Source organism: Oncorhynchus tshawytscha, linkage group LG04 (assembly GCF_018296145.1).
Source record: "Oncorhynchus tshawytscha isolate Ot180627B linkage group LG04, Otsh_v2.0, whole genome shotgun sequence".
In the NCBI taxonomy this organism is placed as follows: domain Eukaryota; kingdom Metazoa; phylum Chordata; class Actinopteri; order Salmoniformes; family Salmonidae; genus Oncorhynchus; species Oncorhynchus tshawytscha.
This window is the reverse complement of record NC_056432.1, coordinates 67489457-67499634: the sequence shown is the minus strand read 5'-3', so window position 1 is coordinate 67499634 and position 10178 is coordinate 67489457. Positions and strand designations below refer to the sequence as shown.

The window sequence follows — 10178 nt, the reverse complement described above, 5'->3', positions numbered from 1 at the left end:
TCGATGCTTCCGAGGTGGGGCTGGGGTTTTTCACCGACCATACTGCCTGCCCTGCCCTGACCTCGAGTCTGCCTGCCACTCTGTACCTCCTGGACTCTGATCTTTTGCCTGTCCACCACCATTATCTTGCCTGCCCCTTGGATTATAATAAATATCAGAGACTCGAACCATCTGCCTCCCGTGTCTGCATCTGGGTCTCGCCCTGTCCCCTTATTGAAGCAGTATTATAAAACGTTTTGTGTAATCACTCTTTCACAATCAGTCTCATAATTTCTTTGTGACTTTCATGCTGTTTACAATTGAATCTCTATGAAAATGTCTTGCTGATAAGTTCTTGCCCACTATTAGTGACAATGACTATGTCAAAGACCTGAAGCAGCATACTGGCACTGTCTACTGTCTTCTTCTTTCAACATGAATGCATTATGCATCCTATCAATAACCATTTCACTAACCTAATATTGTATGCATTTCAGTAAGATATTAAGAACAGTTGAATCCCTCTTTCTCTCTCCCTTTCTCTCTGCTGTTGCTGTGGTCAGATAGTGTTAGTGTTTGCTAGCCACATCCTAAAGACCAAGCTCCTGTGTATCACTGTGCCTCCTGACTACCCTCTCTGTCCCTCTCTGTCTCACGTTGTCTCCCTCTGTCCCTCTACGTCCCATTCTGTCAGTGGTCTAAAGTACTTAAGTCCAAATACTTTACAGTGCAACTTAAGTAGTTTTTGGGGTGTCTGTACTTTACCATCCATTGATAAAGTGATCATGTAAGATCCACCACAGGCTTCATACCTCTGACTATTTGGAGAGAAGCTTTGTCTCCGCTTTTGACACGGCGTTGTCAAATAGTTGTTTCATGCCTGTGACAAAAGCCTATAATCATAGTCCCTGTCTCTCTCCAACTCCAAGACTATGATCTCATCCCTAGGACTGAGTATTTTTAGCTTCCCGGGTACACACAGTGTAATGATATGCCAAATAACTCATGTCCCAGCCGCCAATCTATGTGAAAGAGGACAGTGCCAATCAGTCAACTTCCGTTCCAAACTTCAGGTAAGATTTCCTCTTTCATTTCTCCTTCACATAACTGTTTTATATGTGGCTGAGAAAGAAAAGCAGGCAAATGTTTTCTACCATTTGTAAAACCAACAAACACACACACATGCATGCACACACACACACACACACACACAGAGAGAGAGAGAGAGAGAGAGAGAGAGAGAGAGACACACTCAAAGCCAGCCAGACAGACAGAAAGACAACACTACATAAAACTGCCTGAATGAAAAAGTGAAAAACTAATACCTTCTGTTTTCAAAATGAGTTAGTGGACAACAATCTACAGAGGTAAAACCACACAAGTTTCCATGTCTCTCCTTGTCTGGATCTATGCCTGTACAGTATATACAGGGCTGTGGTGTTATCTGGTTTTATCTCCACTTGAAATATCCTGTTTTAAATCTTTTCAAGAGATTGATTAGATATCAACACCTTCGTCTTGGCTTGCCTTGGGCACACACTACCTTGGACCAACTAACAAAAGCTGCATGGTAACCTTTGTTAATGTGAAGAAAAAATAACATATGTGTGTTGCCAATAACAACATTATCAAATGACAGGGGAATAAGTCCTACTGCAGAAGGTATCTGGGGCATTGCTATATGAAATCCATACTGTCACCTATTTTAGCCTTGTAATGATTCCTATGAAAACGTACACAAGCTCTGTTCATCTTAAACGATCTGTAGGGATCAGCATCATCCCACCTGAATGACGAATCAAAAACCATTGACATGAGTCGTCATAGTGATTATGAGTTAGACAGGTACAGTATGACAGCTAACAGGGGGATTTTCCATTGACCATGATCCCACAGATATCAGGGCAAGGGGATTTAATCCCACCTTTGACCCCTTGACTCATCGCCAATAAACAAAGTTCAGATGGTAACATTCTAAACACGCATTGATCCACATCCCACAGTGACATAGCAACAGGATGAGTCCTAGGCTATCTCTACTTGACTAATTCCTATCTCCACTATTTGACTTCACTGTATTGCCAAAGTCTGTGTGATAGGGCCTTGTGTGTGATTGTGTTTGTAGATCATTGGTATTTCACTTGAGTAACACTGTGGTTTTGTGTTGTCATTGTCAGGTGACTAAACTTAATCAGGGATGGCGTTTCAATGACTTCAACTCATCAAACGGGTTATTGTGCAATGAGCTTTCTCATACATTGGAAGCACCCCCACACTGAGTTTAGACAAAGACTACATTAGTGAATATGGTGAGGAGAGGGATAGAGAAGAGAGAGAGAGAGAGAGAGAGAGAGAGAGAGAGAGAGAGAGAGGACAAGGGGGTGTGTGATGAGGGTGACACAAAGGAAGCTCTACAAAAAGTACCCAAGTAAAAATTAAAAACAAATACCTTTATAGAAAATGACCCAAGTAAAAGTGAATGTCACCCTGTAAAATAATACTTGTGTAAAAGTCTGCAAGTATTTGGTTGTATATATACTTAAGTATCAAAAGTAAATGTAATTGCAAAAATATACTTTAGTATAAAAGGTAAATGTATAAAAAAAAGGTCACATTTTTTAAATTAAGCGAAACAAACTGTACATTTTTCTTGTTATTTTAAATTATGGATAGCCAGAGGAACAGTCCAACCCTCAGACATCATTTACAAACAAAGCATTTGTGTTTAGTGAGTCCGCCAGATCAGAGGGAAGCGTTGAACTCGCTGAACGGTTATAACAACATCAGACTGATTGGCACTGTCCTCTTTCACATAGATTGGCGGCTGGGACGTGAGTTATTTGGCATATAATTTCACTGTGTGCACCAGGGAAGCTAAAAATACTCAGTCCTAGGGATGAGATCATAGTTTTGGAGTTGGAGAGAGACAGAGACTATGATTATAGGCTTTTTGTCACAGGCATGAAACGGCTATTTGTCAACACCGTGTCAAAAGCGGAGAAAAAGCTTCCCTCCAAATAGTCCGAGGTATGAAGCCTGTGGTGGATCTTACATGATCACTTTATCAATGGACGGTGTTATTATGCATGATTTACCGGCATGCGTAATTAAATATTGTATCATTGCCACATTTTTCGACAATTTCCTAAAACCAGACTTTTGACCTATAATTTAGTGTGTGCTACTAATGTAGGCGAGTGGGGCTACACTTGCAGACTAAATGCAAAATACATACACCTAGACTTTAGGGTAGCAAATCTCCATAGTTGACGTTAGGTGCTGTGAGTTACTCTATACTTTTTGCCTACTTTACAGGCTTGCATTTGTTGGTTGGCCTATGAGTAGCCCAAACTGTATAGGTAAACACACAACAAACCTGTTGCAGTGGCATTAGTAACCAGACTATGTTTTAGACCGGGAAACTGGTCAAACAATTTGGTTGGTGAAAACGAAGTCCCTATTGCTGTCAAATAGCCAATGTTATGCTGCGTTCATAACCAAATTGGAAGATGGTAAACTACAATGGTCAAGTCGTAAATATGAGTCAGGTGCATTCCGGTTTTGATGGGACACACCATCAAACACGGAGGACATTAGGCTTGAGATTGTTTTGCTATGTTTTGCACATGACGACAGAGAGGTGCAAGTGGGAAACTCAGAGCACGCGGATGGTAGGCCTACACGATTTTGGCTCTAGTAATTACCAGTTGGATGGGGTTGAAGGGGATTTTTCCCAGTCGTATGCTGGTATTTACTAAATTACGAGAAATTGTGAACGAAGCATTATATCACTGATTAGACTGAGTAAATGAGGGTAGGTAGGTGAGCATTGTTAAAATAGTTGTAGGGGGGTAATTTGGCTGGATAGTGTCGTATAAAACTACATGATTAAACTGGCGTGCGCGGCTAAAGTTCGTCTGTGCAATAGACTTCAACAAGTGAGTTGCTCATGACACGCAGTCCATTAAAACCAGAGGAAATGTCTGACCTCTGAACGTCGAGATAAAGTGCAATGTACAAGAGAGTGGTTTAATGTATGACTTTGGAGCAGGGCCCGCGGAATCAGTGCTTTAGATAAAGTTTAAAATATATATATATAGCACTGTAATGCACGTAGGAAAATCTCCTGGTTGGAAGGCATTGTTCATTAGTGAATGACTCCCATGTAACCACTGCTTAATAGCAGCCTATATGAGGGGATTATGATTTGATAGGACCACGTAGGAAGTACATGTTTACTTGTCTTATGTAACGAATGCTCTACACAATCTAGTGTATACAGCTGATGGGAGTGGGGAATGTTGTAGCCTATATTTTCTCCCCAAAAAGAACTCGCAATTGACACGTGATTCATGCGGGATATGCCACCATTCACCATTCACTCCTTTGGCTATTCCCCTGCCAATGTATCCATACTGTCGTTCTAAAACAAATGTACCATACCTTATACATACATTGGAGTATTATTCTTTCCAATAAATAGTCTCTTGCGAAATGGTCTAATTTTGCTTCTGCTGTGAATGATTCTTTCAGATGAAGCAGTTTATTTAGGAGAACGGTGCTTCAATGTCCCCAAAAGGTGGCACTGTTGAGTTTTACAACGGCAGATGTATGTCTGCTCTCCACAAATCCTTTGTAATTTTATTTCATAGAACTTCAGAACAGAATCGTATGTATTCCTGTATTCTGTCACATATCAATACTGTATGAGCCAACGCTGTTGTTCATGTCACTAAGATTATTGTAATGCATGCTTATGCATTTTGGTTAGGCTAATGGTAAATTTGACCACTTCGAATTTCAAGTAACACGAACTGTGAAAACGTGTGCATAACCATCCCCCAATATTTGCACATAATAAATCATGAATACTATGTTTTGATACTTTTGAAACTAATATAAATCCTACAACCATACAAAAGCGTTATTACGCATTTATTTCATGACAACAACTAATAATATATATTATTGCTTCAATAACTTCATAATTTGCATATTGCAATTTACATTTGGATATTAAAATGTTACCATTGCCACTTGCAATAACACTAAATCGAACCATAATGTGCACACAGCCTACTGTCCTTTCCCCACCATGAGCGCAGTGAGATAATTGAACGGTTATTTTTTTGGCCAAATGGTAGAATAAATGGCCATTAAAATAATATATATGGAGAGGCGAAAGAGTTAATAGGTTGAGTTGCAGCTGACAGTCAGCTGATAGCCTTTGACAGTTTAGAAAAGTTTTGTTTCTGTACTAATATGTTAATTAGCCCATAGATTGTGCGAGCCCATTGGCTCTTCGTCCGAGTCAATTTCCCATTTCCAACCTGACGTCAGGGCGGCTATAAAACTCTGCAATGCTTTTAAACTCATCTGCTGTGTGATCCTTCTAAAAAATCGCCTACAAGTCAGAGGCATTTTACGTGCGAGGCTACATTTACCCCTCTCCTTCGACAATTCACCCTCTCCGCTTTACGCAATGTAGGCCTATCCATGAAGAAACAGTAATGTGTTAAATGTTAAAAATACAAATTCGCCGAATTTCTCATGCTGAAAGAGGACTCCGCAACTCGCCTGCACGGCTCTGGTGCGTCTGTGCAATAGACTCTGAAAAGAAAACTATTAATTTACAGTTGGGAACACGTCGCTGCAAAAAGGACATTGAAAACCTATTTTTTCACTTTAAGACAAATACGCTTAAAAAGCAAACTGGCTCACGTTCTTCCAAACCAACCCAGTTTGACAGCTGCTCTTCACCCCCTTTGGAGGACTGTCGGCAGCAAGAGGATGGCATCAGAACTGGCAATGAGCAACTCCGACCTGCCCACCAGTCCCTTGGCCATGGAATATGTTAATGACTTCGATCTGATGAAGTTTGAAGTGAAAAAGGAGCCGGTGGAGCCCGATCGCAACATCAGCCAGTGCAGCCGCCTTATCGCCGGGGGATCCTTGTCTTCCACCCCGATGAGCACGCCTTGCAGCTCGGTGCCCCCTTCTCCAAGCTTCTCGTCGCCCAGTCCGGGGTCGGGGAGCGAACAGAAGGCACACTTGGAGGATTTCTACTGGATGTCCGGTTATCAACCGCAGTTGAATCCGGAGGCGCTGGGCTTCAGCCCCGAAGACGCAGTTGAGGCGCTGATCAACAGCAGTCACCAGCTCCAGTCCTTCGATGGCTATGCTAGAGGGCAGCAGTTTGCCGGCGGAGCCGGAGGAGGAGGCACCATGGGCGGGGAAGAGATGGGCTCTGCCGCGGCTGTGGTGTCCGCAGTTATCGCCGCCGCAGCAGCCCAGAACGGGGGGCCCCACCACCACCATCACCTCCACAACGGCGGCCACCATCACCAATCACCTGGGGTCTCGTCCAACGGCAGCTCCGGAGGAAACCACCCACACATGGGACATTTGGACGACCGGTTTTCGGACGACCAGCTGGTGGGCATGTCGGTGCGGGAGCTCAACCGGCAGCTACGGGGAGTCAGCAAGGAAGAAGTGATCCGGCTGAAACAGAAGAGGAGGACCCTAAAGAACAGAGGCTATGCGCAGTCCTGCCGCTACAAGCGGGTGCAGCAACGGCACGTCCTGGAGGGCGAGAAGACGCAGCTCGTCCAGCAAGTCGACCACCTCAAGGCGGAGATCTCCAGGCTGGCCCGGGAGAGGGACGCATACAAAGAAAAATATGAGAAGCTCATCAGCAACGGCTTCAGAGAAAATGGATCCAGCAGTGACAACAACCCTTCCTCCCCGGAGTTTTTCATGTGAGTCTCGACATTATCATGAAAACTGAGTTTGTCAGTTCCCTCATTAAAAAGTTTTCATTGTGATTTTTTTTTGTAATGGGGCTTTCTAGACCAAGAAAACTAATTTGCAAACATTTTTTTCGGTTTTAATTTTTTTGACAACAGTCTGTCAAATAACGGTTTTGAGTTTTGGGGCTTGCAATAGAAAGATGGAACTTTGTCATAATTGCCCTTCATTTTGGAGTAGAAACTGAAACCTGCCATCATCTTTTTTTTGCTACCATTCTTATTATTTGATGCATATTTTTGTCAAGCTCTTTTTCATCATTGTTCATTTGACTTGCAGTGTTTTGAATATGAACTATCATTTATTATTTGTTAACTTTACAATGTTGCTGTATACTATGTGTGCATGCAAGCACTAAGTATACCTCTTGGAAGTTCATCGACTTGCCTTTTTTCACCTTTCGACTTTGAAATCCGTGTACAAATACCGGTCAAAAACTGCATCCATCTACAGTAAGAAGACTTGTTTGGCCTTTTTCCCTTTCTGTTTTTGTTCTGCCAAACTCGGAGGACTGCGAGCCTGCCATTATACCCCACCTCATCTCATGCGTTATGCTTGCTATTTTGTGTTAAGCAACAAACAGACTATATTACTCATAAGAAACAATATCCATTATTTTAAAAGAGATATGTTATTGAACTGGCCTGCATGCTGGACATGTACGGGTTTTATTTCCTTTTTGTGCTTGAAAATGTACTTTTATCGGATGACTCCAGCATGGCATTCATACTTGTTTTATGACCTGATCACTTTTTTGGGACAGCAACAAAAAAGTGACAAGGACTCTCCACCCCCCTTCCCGTGTAAGTGCATTTCAACTGTGTTGAATGATACGACTAAGCGCCCATTTCTATACAGTATGACGCATTCCTGATGGAAGATGGTCGGCGGTATCCATGTAGCGAGGGAGCAAAAAGGACCTCAACTATTCTAAAATGAATTATCTATCCCTATATGGGACTAAACTGTATGTTGCTTAAAAGCAGTTTGTGTATTTAAAAATAAAATAAAAACATCCCTGTGCGTTTAACAACTCTGGAAGACTATGGATTATAATTTAAGTATATGTAGACCTACAGTAGTTATACTTTGTAAATCTAAAAGAAAATATGGATGTGCTACAAGTTGACATTTAAAGAAGAATGTGATGTAGATTATTAGGATCATTTAGCTGTAGGTTTCATAAAGTCCTGTGCACTAAATTGTTTTCCTGTCATTGGGTAGGAGAGGTTGGGGCGGCTTCATTTTATACAATTGAACAGTATTGTTTCCATGCATAAGCAGTGCTTTTTGCAGCATGTTCTTGCAGTTTAAGCAGTAGTTTGACAGCTGTAGTAGTGTTTGTCTTCACCTACCACTCACTGTATTTTAAACCAAAGTATTAAATAAGGAGAAACTTCAGCCCTAAGTCAGCGTGAACCCTGCATTTTGATAATGCATTTTGGACTGAATTGCACTAAAATGTAGTCTGCAATATATCACAGAATGGTTACTCGATTAAGCTAATTCAAAAACGCAGATAGATCATTTTTGGCATTGCTGGATAACTTAATTTTAATAGTTTGTTGTCAATCAGTATTAGATTATTTTTTGGCTCAAACAAACTCATTATTTCCAAGGCAATAATATTATTATAATCAATAATGTCTGGACATTGTTAAATAGACAGGGATTGACACCCTGCTTGTACAAAATGGGGAGATACCATTCATCAATAAATCTTTAAGACATATGTTAATTAAACTTTCCTCTTATATATTTTGCTGTGCAAAATTATTTCCCTCACTAACCATATTATGTGATGTTCATATGTGCTCATTTTTTTTCTCAATTTCTTACAATTAAATGAAATGCAATAAATGTATGTAATCGGCCTTTCATTAAGCTTCTCCGTTTTCTCTTGACATAGACCTGCAGAGATAATGATGGAATGTGGATTTCACAAACAAACCCAGAGAAGTTCATGTTAATGGGAATAGACACGAGGAGTTACATTTGGGGGATTGACTTAAAGTACGCTATATATGAATTGGTATCCATCCGTTTTCGTCAAATTCTCCTGAAGTTGTTCTAGTCTGTGGGATTTGTCTTCATCTGTGCAGATGGAAGGAGGCATGACACATGCCAGATAATCACATCAGTAACAATTTGTTTGGCTAGGTAGCAACCCTGTCTAATATGAGCCTCATTCAAAACCTCAAACAACATCTTAAATGTGGAACACAATTTAACTTTGAAAATACATAGACAATGTATTTTTGTTAGAGATAAAAATCCATTTGGAAGTGATGCACCTTAACATTTCTGCGAGCATCTTTACAGGTCAGTAGTAATAGTATTACTACAAAGTTATTCATGTTTTATTTAAAAAGAAAGAAAGGTGTAGGGTAGAGAATCTCATTACTAATTAGACTTTGTTTCACTGTTCAATATTTATTTGAACTAAATACCATTTCACATTAAAAAAATCCCTCAATTTGAATAAACAAAATGAAAGGTATATTTGAGGTTAGAGTCAACGTTATCTGCCATGGATCAAGCCTCCTGGGTATGTATTTACATTCCATAATTATCTTCAATATCAATCTATCATTCATGTCATTGATGTAAAGCTTAGTACAATGCCAGTAGCATATGTGTGTGCATTGTACATTATGATTACACGTTTTATTAAAACTGAAGTGTTGCATTTCATCCTCCATTTGAATGATTCATAACAAAAAGGTGAGCTTACTTTTTGTTGTGCTTTCATGCAAAACTATATTATTTGCACATTTATGATTTTGGGAACATCTGGACTTGTTGTAGTTCCACATGTTAGTAGGGAAATGGAAGTATGTCCTTGCATTCGTGTGTGTTTGTCTGTGTCTGTGTGTGGGTGCACACGTCTATGTCTATATGCCAAATATGTGCTTGTGTGTGACTATTTTTGTGAGACTATACTCATATGTTCCTGTGTTTCTATAGATATCCATGTGTGTGTGACATTCCATGTGCGTGTGTTTGTGTGTATTCTGCAACAGCCCAATCCCTATGTACCCCTTTTCACCATTCTTTCCTCCCTGTCCTCCTCCCCCCTTGCATTTGGCCTAGAACAGAGAACAGACCATGCTCCGAAAGACATGGGTACACACAGCAGGTGAAGCGGACTCTGTCGTGCATGTGAGGGGGTGTAGGAGACGGTGCCAGGGCGATGCATAATGAGTCACCGGGGTAGGCATGGGCAGATGAGGCACAGTAGCGCTTCTCCCAACCCGCTGTTGGTTTGGCGTTCACCTTATGACCTTTGAGACCTCTTCTGAGGATGGATCTTAATCTTAGTGTCCCCAAGGGGACAGTAACTGAAGATCCCTCTCAATGTCTTTGTCATATCAAACTGTCAAAGAGACTTG

General features: G+C 41.0%; 1 protein-coding gene across 1 annotated transcript; it reads left to right on the top strand.

Annotated features, from left to right (window-relative positions):
• Window positions 1-5338: 5338 nt before the first annotated feature.
• On the top strand, window positions 5339-9475 carry LOC112235811 (transcription factor Maf). The gene has a single exon (XM_024404334.2). It carries the CDS (start codon window positions 5770-5772, stop codon window positions 6739-6741), a length of 972 nt encoding a protein of 323 aa, XP_024260102.2. The 5' UTR covers window positions 5339-5769; the 3' UTR covers window positions 6742-9475.
• The last annotated feature ends 703 nt before the right edge of the window (window positions 9476-10178 follow it).